The 16,703-nt window shown below is 34.9% G+C and overlaps 2 protein-coding genes and 1 pseudogene across 4 annotated transcripts; 2 read left to right on the top strand and 1 right to left on the bottom strand.

Moving 5' to 3' along the window:
- The first annotated feature begins 5,088 nt into the window (after window positions 1–5,088).
- LOC120254975 lies at window positions 5,089–8,354 on the top strand (annotated as a pseudogene).
- Window positions 8,355–8,886: 532 nt separating this feature from the next.
- LOC120254970 (ADP,ATP carrier protein 1, mitochondrial-like) lies at window positions 8,887–12,199 on the top strand. 3 transcript variants are annotated; one of them, XM_039262909.1, is made up of 4 exons: window positions 8,887–9,027; window positions 10,701–11,199; window positions 11,289–11,660; window positions 11,754–12,199. In XM_039262909.1, the coding sequence occupies exons 2-4, from the start codon at window positions 10,702–10,704 to the stop codon at window positions 12,030–12,032; spliced, it is 1,149 nt and encodes a 382-aa protein (XP_039118843.1). In that variant the 5' UTR covers window positions 8,887–9,027; window position 10,701; the 3' UTR covers window positions 12,033–12,199. The 3 variants fall into 3 exon arrangements, with proteins under 3 accessions (XP_039118843.1, XP_039118842.1, XP_039118844.1); XM_039262908.1 differs by lacking the exon at window positions 8,887–9,027 and adding an exon at window positions 9,527–9,660; XM_039262910.1 differs by lacking the exon at window positions 8,887–9,027 and adding an exon at window positions 9,671–9,691.
- A 132-nt stretch (window positions 12,200–12,331) lies between these two features.
- On the bottom strand, window positions 12,332–16,141 carry LOC120254974 (kinetochore protein SPC25 homolog). The gene is made up of 8 exons (XM_039262913.1): window positions 15,932–16,141; window positions 15,683–15,748; window positions 14,524–14,670; window positions 13,880–13,993; window positions 13,714–13,803; window positions 13,493–13,615; window positions 13,101–13,330; window positions 12,332–12,556 (listed from the first exon to the last, which is right to left on the bottom strand). Exons 1-7 carry the CDS (start codon window positions 16,074–16,076, stop codon window positions 13,101–13,103), a joined length of 915 nt encoding a protein of 304 aa, XP_039118847.1. The 5' UTR covers window positions 16,077–16,141; the 3' UTR covers window positions 12,332–12,556.
- Between the last annotated feature and the right edge of the window lie 562 nt (window positions 16,142–16,703).

Genomic DNA, 16,703 nt, shown 5'->3' on the forward strand with positions numbered 1-16,703 from the left:
GACAGTCGGTCATGCCGCGTGTCTCGTTGCATTAGCCGCCCCATACCCGGTATGCTTGGCCTTGACGCGTGCCATACTGTATCATGCCTCGTCATGCTGCCATACCGTTCATCATGTTGGGCCTCATCGCGCCACGCCTTGTGGAAGTCCATCTTACCGCATGCATGTCTCCCCACGCCATGCCTCTTGATAAGCGAACCATGACCCTTACTGAGCCATACCGCTCATGCCTCTCTGTAAGTGCATTGAAGACCTACTCGATATTAAGTATATATTCTCGGCTCATGCCTTAGAATATATTTGGCCTTTCCCGGCATAATGATGTCCGATAATACTACGCCCTATCGGTCATTTCGCGTGGTCCCGCCTATGCGCCTCGATCACGCCCCAAGTCTAGTTGTGAGAGAAGTCATTCCCGCACATGACCAATTGTGGTGTCTGATCGTATCATCCATGCCTTAGCTTTTAAATGATGATCTTTCCTCGGCCATCCTCTCGGCCAAGCGGTCTGGTCACGTCCGTGCCAAGGGCGGATGCTGCAAAGCCCCGCTACAGCAACCATATATTAAAAAATTTAAATGTGGCACCCATAGCCAAGTTTTTTTGTTGGACTAGTGATAGATGGTAGGATGAAAACATATGAGTTCTTATATACCCTAAAGCTCGAGCTTGTATCTTTTTGTGTATATTCTGTGGACTTCAAAAGGAAAATACTGAGTATCTTTTCCACTCTTTGCCAAAAAACATAATTGTTTTGGCATCTAATTAGTGAGATGATTTGTTAATTACCATGTTTGTTAGGTTTACTAGTGATGTGTAATTATCATGTGCGTGGTTGGATAAAAATTCCTTTTCTGAACTTACGTTTGTGGCATCTGCAATATATCACTACTACTGTTTGGCTTTTTTAAAAATGCCATGTGTAACTTGATTTTTTTAAGAGAACTCGGCCTGATTTTTCTTGATTGCTAGAGCAACCATTAAACATCTAACCATATATAACTGTAGCTAAATGCCAATTAGAGAAGTTCTTACTAAATTCTAGATTTTTTGTTTTTTCTATAGCTTCATGCTATTCTCATATTGCTCCTTGCTGTTTGATTCTCTTGTTAGCCATGCTGGGGTTTTTCATGTCTGATATAAATAATAAACTTTTAGTTGTATGCTACTATCAAAATTAAACTAGATCCATCTTTATACTGAGATAGCAACAATGGAGGCAGTCTTAATTAACTTGTACTAAAGAGTGGAACAGAGGATTAGATATGCTTTCACTGACTACCCTTTTATATGGTTCAAGCCTTGAATAAGCTGAGCCCTATACTACTTAGAGAAAGATTCTGGAAATTATTAGTATACAAAAACTTCTGTTGGAACATAAAACATTAAGTATAAAACTAATCCTAAGAGATCGAGTGGAACAACCTTGTCGATCAATTAGTAGCACATTAAAAAAAATCTCCAAACCTATAGTTATATCACAAAGGAATAGATGCTTCAAGATGGTTGATAAAAGGTGGTGGCTGTGCAAGCTTTGCCTTTAGTTAATTGATAGAATATATGTTTCCTTTGAATATCCTAGTTTGTTGGTTAATGTCATAATCAGTGTGTAATTTCTTAACAATTTTTTTAAAACATTTATTGTTTAAAAAAAATATAATAAGATAGAGTAGTTTGACTAGTTTAATATTTTTAATTTTTAAATTAACAAAAAAAAAATATTTTGTATTATTTTATTATGGGAGGAAATCATAATTTTTTTAAATAAAATTTAAAAATCACCATAAAAGTGCACGATTGTAACCATTTTTACTCCCTAGCATTAAAAACAATCATGGAATATTTTATATGGACTTTAATCAGACTATATTTTAATGAGTAATGCTATATTTACATAGAGCAACGATATATGCACCGAATTCAATTTTCCGAATTCAGTGCACGAATGACGTGGCAGCCACTTTTTTTTATAAATAAAATAATAAGTAAAGTAATGTTATAGTAAAGTCATTTTGCCCCACGTGACAACCATTTGTTTCTTTTTTTTTTTTAAAATAAAATAATTAGTAAATTAATGTTATCTCTTTTAAAGAGAGTCAAGTCATACTGAAATTTCAGAATACTGAAATAATTAGTAAATTAATATTATAGTCAACTCATCCTTACAAAATCAGCTTGCATACTGAAATTTCAGAATATATTACTCAAAAAATGATACATACTGAAATTTCAGAATCTATACAAAATCTGAAATAAATTGGTGAATATCAGATTGAACTCATCCATAAGCCTCATTTCTCTTCCACAACAATCAGCTTGCATATCTTCATGAATCCAATTAATCCCCTGCCATATTTACACACAGACACACATAAAGATAACAATCAATCCATCCAAACTATGTTTGCTGCTCTAATAAAATTCAATGTGAGAATGAATTCAGATTCACATACAAAATAAGCAACTTTAACACAAAAATAAAACAGTAGATTCTAAAATTCAAAAACTGAATAACAAATTCAAGGGAAAAAAAAATCAATTTTCATTTGACATGAACTAGCTATTATGAAATTTCTGATGCTAATCACACCCCACGCCATGTTTGTAAAAAAATAAAAATAAAAATTGAGATTCAAATTTCCGAGTTGCTCGACCCTGCCATTGTTTTCGGCCACGAGGGAAGAATAAAGCGGGGTGAGCGGTGAGTAACCCGACCCTACAGTCATCTTCGGCCGCGAGGGAACGCGGCGGGGAAAGGTGCCCTAACTCATTATCGGTGGATGGGAAAAAAGGAGAAAAGGGGAAGAGAGAGAGAGAGAGAGAGAGAGAGAGAGAGAGGAGAGCAACCACCGCCGTTGGAAACAGGAAGATCGGCGACCTTGACGGCGGCAACATTGGTCGCCAACATTGGCAAAAGAAGCCATGGAACCTGCTGTAGACCTAACTACTCTCTTTATAAGAGATAACATTAATTTACTAATTATTTTATTAAAAAAAAAGAAACAAATGGCTGTCACGTGGGGCAAGATGACTTTACTATACCATTACTTTACTTATTATTTTATTTAAAAAAAAGTGGCTGACACGTCATTCGTGCACCGAATTCGGGAAATTGAATTCGGTGCATATATCGTTGCTCATTTACATAATAGAGTTACCGAATAGGTTTTTCAAATGACATGAATACTAACTTGCTATTCACATCATTATCCACGTCATTCTTTTATATACTTAAATTCAAACCTTTAAAACCCCTAAATTCTTAAAATTATAAACAAAAATTATAAAACTATATTTAACATTCTAAAATCCTAGACCCAAATACTATAGAATCATATATCCAAAATTCTAAAAACTTAAATCTTAAATAATAAATACTAAACCCTAAAATCATAAACCCAAACCCTAAATCCTAAATCATAAGCCCTAAACCATAAATTGTAAATCGCAAACAATTTAGGACTTAGAAAGAGAGTTTTTGGTTTAGTGTTTACTATTAAGGGTTTAAATTTAAGATTTAGATGATAAAATAGAAATTTATTTATTTTAAAAAAAAAAAAGAAAAAAAAAAGAGAGAAAGAATGACGTGGATGCTAATTAGGATGCTAACTTGATATCTAAATTATTTGGTAAAAATATCATTACTCTATCGTAATAGCACTGATCAATCAAATTTTTTATAGAAAAAAAGTGTCCAAGAATTCATAGTCTAATGGGATCACGGTTCTAATGAGTTCCGAGTTTAACTCCTCACTAATGTAGGGTGTGGGGATGTGGTAGCTCAACGTCTGTGCGAAGCCATTAAATTGGGTAACTCAATGCTCATGTGATTAGTTCACATGTTAAAAAGAAAAATAAAAAGTCCATTTTGAGAAAATAAAGCCTTTCTATGGTTGAGAAATTGAAGAATACTCTGTAAAGAAATAAAAATATATATATATTATTTTTTAGAAAATTTTGATTGGCTGCATCGATGTTTCCTGTTAAGCCTCTCACAGTGTCATTCCCTCGGTCTCCACTACGATCACCAAAGTCCAAGTTCCAAGGAAACATCCACCCCTTCAATTGTGCCTCGAGATCCCACTAGAACTTGTGAACTCAATCTTGAGGCAAGGAACGAAGTTTAACCCTTTGTTTGGTTGGAGGTTTTTAGAGGGGTGAGGGGGAGTTAGGAGGGGTGAAAGTTGTTTGGTTGGGGGAGTGAGGAGGAGGAGGAGTTTGGAGGGGTGTTTCACCCCTCCAAACCCCTCATATTCCACCCCTCCAAATCGGGGTCTTTTGGAGGGGTGGGATTATTAAAACAAATTTTGATGTTTAAATCTTTATGAAAAGACCAAAGTATCCTTTGTCAATTTGAGAAATTACGATAATATCCTTTTTAAATCTAATTTCATAATAACAATTAAAATAATAATAATAATAATAATAATATAAGAATGATAAACAAATATAAAAAAATGAGTTATACAAATAATATTATTACTAATATTAATCTTAATTTTAATATTAACAAAGTTTGTACAAAATAATCTTTTAGATATGTATAAAAAAGTATTATGATCAATTTTATATAAAAGGGTAAATTAGTAAAATACTAGCATCGGATCTCTCCTCACTCTCCTCACCCCTTCTTCTACCAAAAAAATTAAAATTACCCCTCCACACTCCTCCATTGAACCAAACATAAATTTTTTCAAACCCTCCATACTCCTTCCCTCCTTACTCCCCCTCACACCTCCCCTCCCCCCCTCTCCCACTGAACCAAACGAAGCCTAAACCGTAGACGGTGATGATGATCATTATTATGTCACTGCGGAACCCATAAAAAAGCCCAAAAGCCGACCACATCGGCAGATTCCTCGCTTTTCGCCACCAATGACAGGCTCTAGTTTGGTGTAAATATTGGGTGCGTTTTTCAGGTTCCTGACCGGGATCTCTGGTTGTCCCCTCGGCATCATCTAACTTAAATAAGCCTCTACCGGTGATTCGTCATTAGACGGCACAAGCCCACGTGATTCATCCTTATCACCCGAACTCATTGGTGAGAGTAGGTTAACTATTTTGAAAATAGAGACATTGTAAAGCTAGGCCAAGCTTGGGATATCTATAAAAGCGAGGAACCCTAATGCTCTCTTTTATTCGCTCCCATTTCTTCGATCGGTGCGAGTTTGGGTAAGCGAACTCCTCCCTCTGATTCGATCCGAGTCTCGATTTCCTATTCTTTTCTTGCTTTGATTCTCTATGTTTGATGTGATTTCGTCTTTGATTTTGGTTATTGGAAAAGGATTGTTCTGCTGTCCGATCTGGTGTTGTTTGATGCTATTTTTTTTTTTGTTTTTCTGGTTTGATGGTCTCATGTTGTTGATCTGAAGAAAGTGCTGTTCTAAGGTTTGATTTGAGTTTCATGCTTGTCTTTGATGGCATTGTTTGGCCTGTAGATCCAGAGGCGTTGGATTTGGATAATTCTTTTTGTGCATGAAGAATCTTGTTGCTATTGATGTCTTTGAGTAATCTACATTGTTGTACTTCTGCCCTGCTTTTTGGGTTTTAGTTCTTGTCTATGCCTGTAATTGAAATGGAATAGTGATATCTGATGATAGCGCTAAAGTTTCTGTGAATGTAATAGCTATTTTTTTTTTTAATACATGATTAATTGGCTGGCGAGATATTTATTGTTAGATGTCGATTTTGATAGGCTTGCACCTTCCTTTTTTGTCAAATTTTCTTGACTTTGATGCCGCTGAGTTTTTAGTTATGGTAACGGCCGGAAGTTGAAATTTTGGGCGTCCCGTTAATTTATAATAGTGATTTTTCTGTAAGAATCTTGTTTCATTATGGCAAGAGCATCCACAATTGATTTATGAATCCAATTGTCATTGGTATATAAATTATTTGTTCCTGGTGGTTCATAATGGCTGGTTTTTTAGCATGCCCAGTGGATTTTCCATTTGTTGAATGAATGGATGGACACCAATAATATTTTATGTTTTTAGGTCAGATTTATTCTCCAGCTGCTGTTCATGGTTATAAACCATTCAAGTGTATGCCTCATATGCATGGTTATGGTTTATATGGTGTAGATATTAGCTGATCTAGGTTTCTCGAAGTTTATTTTATTATGCGAAGGAACCTTAGAATTCGTTGCAGTTAGATGAATTCTGCTGCAGGTTGCATTTGGAGAGGTTGCATGTCGTGTTTTTTCCGTGGGTATTCATTGTTGTGGTTGTTTGTTAGTTTTAGGATTTACTGGTGTGCAAACAATGGAGGAGAAAGTGAATCATCCGTCATTCAGAAGGTTGCAGGCCAGTTCCAGTTCAGTACTGGTTTTCCCCAAGGTCATCTGGCTCACAACCGCAACATGTATAGTCCCTCGATCTTTGCAAAGAATTTCCATAATGTGAATTATGTTAATGGAGACCTTCAGACTTCATTGATGCAGCCATACAGGGGAACCTGTGATCTCCCAATGGTTTCATCTGTCTCACCTGTCCCAAGGGTTTACTAGTTTTTCTATTGATTTTATTATGGGAGGAGTATCTGCTGCTGTTTCTAAAACAGCTGCTGCACTATTGAACGTGTGAAGTTTCTGATCCGGAACCAGGATGAGATGATTAAGACTGGTCATTTATCCGAGCCTTACAAGGGAATCACAGATTGTTTTGCTCGTACAATCAAAGATTGTATTGTCATTGTGGAGAGGAAATACAGTAAATGTGATGCAGTACTTCCCAACTCAGGTGAGTTGAATATTTTCAAGGTTTATTTGTATTTTGAAGTATTAACATCTTTAGTGCTGTCATCTTTGTTCAATAGGTTAATTTCACTTTTTCATAAAAAGCCCTGTTCTACCCTTTGGGTATAACTGACCTATGGACAAACTTATTTATTTGCTATATATATGTTTCAATAGATGTCAAGTTGCATGTTCATTTTTTTTACTTGCCATGGACCTTTTAAGTTTTCCTTGAGCACATAGATAAGAATCATGGTTCGAATGTGCTCTGATCCCTTTATGATATAGTTTGTTAAATTTTTTTCTGGCTCTTTAACCGAGCAGATTCTCAAATATATGTATGTATATATATGGCCTCCTTGGAACTTTTTCTTTTCTACATACTGAACAGGGCTGCTGTTTTATACTGTAAGCAGCATTGATCATTTTTGTTTCTTTCATAGTAGAGGAGGATAATATTTTGTTTGGTTTTGGAAAATTCTTTTTACAAATGGGTTGATGGAAAAAATAGAATAAATGTCTTCTTTTACTTTTTTTGGTTGTTCCTTGACCTCTGTGTGCGATATAAATTTCTAATAACTAAGCTTCCTACCAGGCCCTGAACTTTGCATTCAAGGACTACTTCAAGAGGTTGTTCAATTTTAATAAAGGCGAGGATGGATACTGGAAATGGTTTGCTGGCAACCTATCATCTGGTGGTGCAGCTGGTGCCATCTTCCCTACTCTTTGTGTATTCTCTTGACTATGCCTGAGCATGCCTTGCCAATGATGCTAAAGCAGCCAAAAAGGGAGGTGAAAGACATTTAAATGGCCTCAGCGATGTGTACCATAAAACTCTTAAGTCAGACGGCATTGCTGGTCTATACCATGGGTTTAACATCGCATGCGTTGGAATCATTGATTATCGACTTACCGCATCCTTCATTTCATAATTTACAATTCTTTGAAGGCAGTACTTCTGACTGGAAGCCTCCAGGTTTCCTAACCATACCTTCTTCTATGCATGTGTGTGCTATATACATTTCTTTATGTGATCTCAAATGAATTCATATGTTTTTCTTTCATTATTTCAGGATAGCTTCTTTGCTAGCTTTGCCCTAGGTTGGCTTATCATGAATGTTTCTGGGCTCGCATCCTACCCTATTGACACAGTTTGTAGAAGAATGATGATGCCGTCTGGGGAAGCTGTCAAGTACAAGAGCTCTTTAGATGCATTCTCTCAAATTGTAAAGAATGAGGGAGCCAAGTCCCTGTTCAAGGGTGCAGGGGCTAACATCCTCCGTGCCACCGTCAATGCTGGTGTGCTTGTTGGTTATGACATGCTGCTGGTGTTCGTCTTTGGCAATAAGTACGGTTCTGGTGGTGCTTGAAATGCTTGAAATGAACAGGATCCTTCTTGATGGTGATGAAAACAGAAACAACTGGTTCATCTTTTTCTTTATCCGTGGAATTTTTACGTTTCAATAATTTAGAGGTGGGAGATTGTTGTTGTGTGTTTCTGATCAATGCGTGTCTTCTTTAATATGTATTGATTTTAACAATTGTTGTTTGCATGCCTTTGTTTCTTTTGTACGGTAATGAATCTATGGTACTTGCCGCATATGAAATTTTTATTTTGGTGTGATTTTTTCTTCTTTACAAATAATGCATGTGTCGATATAATAATTGTACCAAATCTGATTAATTAGTTTGCCTCTTCTCTGGTATTTTTTTAAATTTAAAATGCATTTTTTTTAAGGCAACGAGCACCAAAACCCAGGGACGTGCACGTGTGGGGAGCAAGGCTTAACGCCGACCGTTGGTTAATGCAATTTTTTTTTTCTATTTATAATTACATTTATGAATACATTCAATCTGAAATGCACTCTTTATTTTATTTATGTACGTATAAAATCTGTAATGAAAATGAGTTTTTGATATAGCCTAAAAATTATTAAATTTATCGTAAAATAATTTTATATTTCTGTTGCATGTCCAGTGATACATTAAATATTTTAAAAAAATACGAATATTAAATAAACATTATACCAGAACTATACATAAAAGACTATCCATACCACATATATATATATATACATTTTATATATAATAATGCAAATTAATTATGATGGGTTTTTTTGACTGACATGGGGAAAGAAAAGTCTCTGCCCAACTCCTCCTCCATGGAGAAAACAATTCCAAAAGAGAAGTCACCCTTTTCCTTTGATGGCTTCTCAAACTTGATCTCTTCTCATTTCCAATCCTTTCCTTCTCTTCTCGAAGGCGGAGCTCTTTATCTACCCATACATAATCAGGTTTTGCTCTCTTATTCTAATCACACATTTGTGTGGGAAATTTACAAGCCTTGATTAGACCGTCAAGTTATGTCCTTACTGCTTGATTGTTTGTATTTGTATTTGTGTATATATATATATTTTATATATTTGACCCAGGTTGACAAGTCACATCTAAGATGTGCATAGGTTTTAAGGTATAGAATTACTATTTTTAATACAGTTATGATCTCACACTGTATGAGTTAAGATTCAAACCCTCGTTTTTTTAAGAGCAGCACATGAACACTAAATTAGGAGCCAATAAATCAAAGGTTTGTTAGCTGTTTTGTATATTTTATATATTATGAATTATTATTTTTTTTATGGTTTTATATTGGTGTATCGATTCAGCTGAACTATTAGTGCTTGAGAATTTCAAGTAAAAAAGAAAAGTCTACTTTTACCAAGTATACTATGTAATTCAAATTATAATACTTTTTTTGACCAACAACATGTGAAAGAAAGTCCTGCCCGGCTCTCCGGAAAAACAAACTATAAAAAAAGAGAAGTCAGCCTGCCCTCTTGATACATTCACAACCCTTCATCTCTTCTCATTTCCAATCTTTCCTTAATTCAAATACTAAGAGGAGCTCTTTCCATACTCATAATCAGGTTTTGCTCTCTTATTCCAATCCCACATATGGTATTCTAGTTTTTTTGTTTTTTTTTTTGTTCATGTTTTTGATATTTTGTGTATTATGTATTAATCCTGTGATAATTTTATGTTAGTGTATTAATTCAGCTGATTTATTAGTGCTTGAGAATTTCAATTAAAAATGGTTAGTGGTTTTTATGAATCAGTGACTTTTATGTTGTTTTTGAAGAGATTTCCACATGATTAGGCATTGATTAATTGATTGATTGTTCGTTGGTTATCTTTTTAATCTTGTTTTATTTTATTTTATTTAAAGAAGCAGTCTGGTTTGAATCTATGGTTGTGATGTTGAATGAACTCTTTTCAGTAGTTCATGGCTGCAGGCTGCCCAATTAATGTTGCATTCTATATTTCAAGAAATGAAATTTCTCTTTGTCAACATTAATTGATAATATTTTCTTGTTTTCAGAAAAGGAATAAAGCCATGATTATTTGTTTATTATATCTGAAACTTAATTAGAGCAAAGAAACTGTTTGTGTTGCATGTTATAGTACACTTCAATTTAGCTCCAAACCAACAAACTCAATTCACCCTCTTATATCTGACAGCCTTTGATAGTCTGTTTAGCTTCAGAGAAAACTTTGAAATTTTCTCTAAAACTAAACCATGTATATTTAAAAGGCCATTTAGTTCTTCAGAGAAAAATAGAGATTGCTAATTTCCTACTATAAAGTTAAACAATTTTTCAATTGTCAAATAGAAGTAAAATCATCCAGTTCTTTATATACAAAAAAGAAGTTACTAGTCTAAAGTTTAACAATTTTTTCTAAAGTCACTGAGCACTGAAGAGAAAACTTAAAAAAAATTCAAAGCCAAATGGTCTCTCAAATGCTGTCTATCCAATTTGACAAATATTTTTGTACATAAGATAAACTCTAACAATACATATTCCTAAAATAGTTATCTTCATTCTAATTCTATGTAAAAGTTAAGCTACTCCAAACTTGGAAGATGTTTTGTTTTGTAACTTATATATACTATACATTTTGATTACAGAATGGCACGTCAAGAGCAACAACCAATCATCATCCAGAAACTCACTGCCAATCCTCAGCTGATCAATGCCAAAGCTTTACAAGATCAGCCATTCTTTCACAACCATTCACAATATACTAGGCGCATTCTTGATGAGTATTATGTCAATAGGGGTTCACAGTTTCTTTCAATGAATTCATATAGAGGAATTGGTGATACGTCGATGATTTCTTCGGCCTCGCCTGTGGTTGCCAATGCACCTGCGGAGAAAGGGGTTTCGGGTTTCGCCGTAGATTTTCTTATGGGTGGAGTATCTGCTGGTATTTCCAAAAGTGTTGCCGCGCCTATTGAGCGTGTGAAGCTTTTAATTCAGAATCAAGACGAAATGATTAAGAATGGCCGTCTTTCTAAGCCTTATAAGGGAATTACTGATTGTTTTGCTCGCACGATCAAAGATGAAGGATTTATTTCGTTGTGGAGAGGAAATACTGCAAATGTTATTCGATACTTCCCGACTCAGGTGAGAATTGCACTATTTTATATGTATATATAAAGTCAGAAAGTTCGGTATCTTATAGTTTACTAACTTGATCTTGATGTATCATGCAGGCATTGAATTTCGCATTTAAAGACTACTACAAGAAGTTGTTCAACTTCAAAAAAGACAGAGATGGGTACTGGAAATGGTTTGCAGGCAATATGGCTTCCGGCGCTGCAGCAGGAGCTACTTCTCAAACTTTTGTCTACTCACTTGACTATGCCCGGACTCGTCTTGCAAATGATGCAAAATCAAGCAAAGGTGCAGGCGAAAGACAATTCAATGGTCTCATTGATGTGTACCGTAAAACTCTGCGGTCAGATGGCATTGCCGGTCTCTACCGTGGATTCACCATGTCAATTGTCGGAATCATCGTTTATCGGGGCCTTTATTTCGGACTGTATGACTCTTTGAAGCCAATACTATTAACCGGAAACTTACAGGTACTCTGATTGGCATGCATTGATTTTGGTTCTTGGAAAGTTTCTGCTAATAATTTCTGGAGAATGTTTACATGCATGGTTTGATTGTTGCAGGATAGCTTTGCGGCTAGCTTTGCGCTTGGTTGGGTCATAACAAGCGGTGCTAGTGTTGCATCGTACCCTATGGACACGGTTCGCCGGAGAATGATGATGACCTCCGGAGAGGCTGTCAAGTATAAAAGTTCAATGGATGCATTCTCGCAAATCTTGAAGAAAGAGGGAGCGAAATCCCTGTTCAAGGGTGCCGGTGCTAATATCCTTCGTGCCATTGCCGGTGCTGGAGCGCTCTCAGGCTATGATAAACTGCAGCTCATCATCTTTGGGAAGCAATAATGTTCTGGTGATGCCTAATGATGACGAAAAAACTGCCTTCAATTAAATCTAGGTCTCTAATGCTTATTAGTTAATTATCAGGATATGGCCTTAGGTTTGCATATGACGTTATTTATTGTTATGTATGCTTTTAGACTTGTGATTTAATAGTATTGCAAAATTCATAATTTCATATCCTCCATGTAGTTATTTGCTACCAACGGCCGGTATACATATACTGAAAATACAAGCAATTACAAACAAGAAGAAAAACCTAAAATTAACATTTTCTGAATGTAAACATCAACCAGAAACAAGACTAAGTAACATAAGAATGCAGTACCAACTAGAAAAATCATCAGCTTACACTTATACATTAAAATGAGAGGAGATTAGAGTTAGATAAATCGTGAAACTGAACATACACAGAATTATACACATACAAAAGAAACAAGAAGGAAAGCAAAAGCCAAATCAAGTGAGCAGGTTATCTCACTGGGACATGGACTGGTCCAAGCTCAGCCAGATTGAGTGAACTTCTTGATCTGCAAACATACAAAACAACACCCTTGAATGATACCATTCAATCTAATGGAGCAATGTCTAAACATCAATATGATGATCAACGTTTAATTTTTTAGAATTTTTATGTAAATTCTTTTTTATTAAAAAGAAAAGAAAAGAAGGCCTTTTAATTATAGGGAATGAACCGTGAAACGCTGATCAGCTTCTCATTCATATATGTCTTTGTTCCACTCAGTGATTATATGGATACATGGTTTCTGGATTCTACAGCTAGCTAATTTTAATGTATTGGGTTTTAAACATATATATATATATATATATATATATATACCCTCTTTAATATTTGTAAGAACACGTTTACTCCACATCTAAAGCCAAGATTCTTGCATGTGCAGGTGTATATGTACAACAAATTCCGTTATTAACCAAGTGGTGCATATGCAATTACAAGAATTTTGTTCAGATGTATATATATATATATCTATATATATTCCTTAATAAATCTAACTGTGGAAAATTGTGCAAAAAGCAAATAGATGTTTAGAAAACAAATTATTAGATTACCTAAAAGTGCGGCGATTGAAGATGGTTTGATATAGATCTCGGGGATGGGTTCATATGTTGGCCAATCCTTTGTAGAGAATTATGCTGCCATTGCTTGGGCTGGTGATGAAGATGATCACTATTTCCCAGCGTTCCACTTCTACTGTCTACCGAAATAGGAGGTGGAGAAGATAAACTAACTGATGATGTATCTGGATAACAAAGGACAGGTGGTGTTTTTGGTGAAATTCCTGCTCAGTAACATAGTAGAAAAAAAAATCAGATTGTACCAATCGGAATACCTGAAGATACATGATCATCTCCAATTGAAACATTTATGGTTTAAATAGTCATTAATCCTAGAACCTTGTTTGCATATAAGAAAGACAAATGATATAGTTAGAAATGTTCACCATTTAATGCAGCAGCTTGAAACTTTTCCCTCATAAGCCTTACAAACTTAAATAAGCCATTGGTTTCGTTCATGTCTTTGATTAACTTGTCAAGATTTTCAAGGTGAGGATCACAATGCAACACTGGATATGATTAAAGAGAAAAGATTATAGACCAAGCAGATAACTCAACTATTAATATCAATTAAAAACCAGGTTTCTGTGCAAAACTTGATACTCACAGTCACATACATCACCATCAAGTCTTACAGTAAATGAGTACTCTTTCTCAGGGCGCTTCACATCAATTTTGTCGAATATGAACTTGACTCCTTCAAAACAAAACAAACTAGTTATATAAGAAATTTGATTGAAGAATAAGGCTTTAAACTAAACATTCATGTTTACCTTCACCTCCTTCAGTTCGGAAGCCAAGAACCCTACTGTACCACAAAATAGCTTCTTCTATACTTTCTCTATTGCTTATTTCTTGATCACACTTTTCTTCAAGGGCTGTCAGAGCTGTTAGAGATAAAAATTAGGCAATTATACAGAACATTTCAATGAGAAATTAGGCAATGTTTCTTTCAGATGGCAAATTATCATAAAATATAGGTTATATATATAAATATGAAAACAATAAATTCTGGGCATGTGTCTTTCTGGGAAAAAAATGCCCTTAAGTACTTCATGTGAATGCCAAAGTATTTCCATTTTCAAGAATAAATTACTGGATAAAAAAAATTACATTATAGATCAACTGAAAAATTATTCCTACTAAAGTTACTTGTGGAAAGGATGAATAGATTTTTAACATTTTTCTGGTTTCCATAGATCTACATTCAACTATTCATATCAACATTAACATTAGATTGATTACACTTAATAAGGGAGATTGACAACAATAGTTAAATCCATGTTGCATAATAACCAAAGGACTACACTGATAATGCTACCAGAATAGGTTAAGACATATAACTATATACTTATCTATATATATACATTACTATAATTTCCAAGCAAATTTAGCAAAAAATTGTTATATAATTTACCATGCAATTGCTGCCTTATAATTGATGCATATGCATCCTTCTTCTCTCTCTGATCCTTAACAATCTCCTTCAGCTCTTCTATTTTATTTACTGTAGATGAGAGGGATTCAACTGTAGATGCATGTTTGGCCTCTTTGCGTGAATTGACTACAAGGAAAATTTTCATTGGCTTCAGTAGTCCTCCAAGATTAGGCGCATGCTTTCAACAGTAATTGGTTATAATTGAAATTATTGATGAAAAGTTTATATAATAAAGATTTAACCAGAAGCTCTATCTAGACATCAAATATATGAACAGATAAAAGATACATATTTTGCAGCCAAGAAAGCTATGATATTAGGCAATTCAAGAAGAACAAAGTTATAGCTTTCCATTCCATAACCATTTGCATCATTGTCTCAGATAGCACAAGAAATATATACTGACAGACCCTCTTCCCCATCTGCATTCCAGCTTTCAGACAAGCTCCCAACCCAAGCAACGAAGAGGCAATATTTATCTCTCAGCATACAGCTCCTCTTGAGAAAACATGATGACTGAACTCTCAAAGTTGCAACACTAAGTTGGAGTTTCCTAAATATTAATAGATAATAGATATGTGCGCTGAAAGGCATTAAACTCTCAATATTGCAACACAAGAATGGAATTTCCTGAATATTAATAGATAATAAATATGTGCACTGAAAGATATTAAACTCTCAAAGTTGCAACACTAAGATGGAATTTCCTAAATATTAATAGATAATAGGTATAAGCACTGAAAGGCATTAAAACATGATAAACCACCAAACAAGTTCGTTATGCACTACACTTTGGTAGGAAAATGGTTTGGTCACCATTCTAAACAATAAAATGAAAAAGTAAAATCAAGTGGGTTCCAAGTAAAGAAAAATATAGGCAAAGGAAAGAGAACAAAAAAAAAAGAAGGAAAAAGAAAAAGAAAAAGAAATCTTAAAATCATAATTTTCTTCTGTTCCCCTCCTTATTTCACTTTTCTTCAACCAAAAACAAGAAAAAGAAAGACCTTCACTCCAAAAAACCCTCAAATCAAGCTTCGAAGTACCAATTTCTTTTGATAATTTCTATCAGACAAAATCAAGGTATAACACAATCCTTCATCAAATGCTCATGAGAAATAATAAAGGAAACCATACAGACCTGCTAGAATTTGTTCCAAATCAGCTTCTAAATCACTAAGGTAATCTTTCAGCTTGCCAAGCTTCTCTGCACCAATAACCAAACCATAAACCAAAAAAAAAAAAATTCAAGTCATAAGAAACTAGGTACTAATCGAATGAGTGAAACACAGCAAAGAATCAGTTCAAAACAACAAAACCACCAAAAAATAATGGAAATCAAACAATCAAAGAGAAAACCCTAGACATTGGGAGAAGAGACAAGTATTGCCTCGGTGAGCTAGGGTTTGGGAGGTGGCAGAGCGGAGAGAGAGAAGGGAACGGTTAAAGTAATCAGCGGCGAGACCAGCGCTCTCGGTATGGTGGCCAATCTCGACGGCGCAGGACTCCCGGAGCTCCGCCATTCGCCGCTGCATCTCCGATTCTCCGGCGAAGACCAAAAGACTTTTTCAGGGTTTCGAATTTGGGGAGAAGGGTTGGATCCCGCGCCTCTTTTTTTCTTATTATTTTATAAAATTTATTGGGGGATGTTTTTACTTATTGCCCCCTGAAAATCTCGAAATTTCAAATTCCGGGTGAATTTGAGAAAGTGGGTCTATTCTATAGTTGCAAATTAAAATTTTATATTATATGCATATGTAGAATTTTTCTTTTAACCTCAATTTGATTATTGATTTAAGACCAAAAATGGGCGTATACATATGCGGTGAGAATGGAGGGATGAATGAGTGGAAATTACACACCATCCTGCCCAGGCTAACCAGGTTACACTTGTAATTGCTCATTTACCCCTCTAATGCTAAGCTATTTGTATATGCCGCAATCTAAAAATTTATATTTAATAGTTCAATATGTTAACATATATATATATATATATATATATATATATATATATATAAAACTACTGGGGAATTTAGAAAAAAATGAATACACAAATAAATAAATATAGAAATATAGGTTTACAGCAGAGGTTCTCTTGCGTGCTTCTCGTCATTTTTTTAGTAGAGACATAAATACAACTAGAAGAATTTATGAGGGCGTAT

This window comes from Dioscorea cayenensis, unplaced genomic scaffold (assembly GCF_009730915.1).
Source record: "Dioscorea cayenensis subsp. rotundata cultivar TDr96_F1 unplaced genomic scaffold, TDr96_F1_v2_PseudoChromosome.rev07_lg8_w22 25.fasta BLBR01000772.1, whole genome shotgun sequence".
Classification (NCBI taxonomy): Eukaryota; Viridiplantae; Streptophyta; class Magnoliopsida; order Dioscoreales; family Dioscoreaceae; genus Dioscorea; species Dioscorea cayenensis.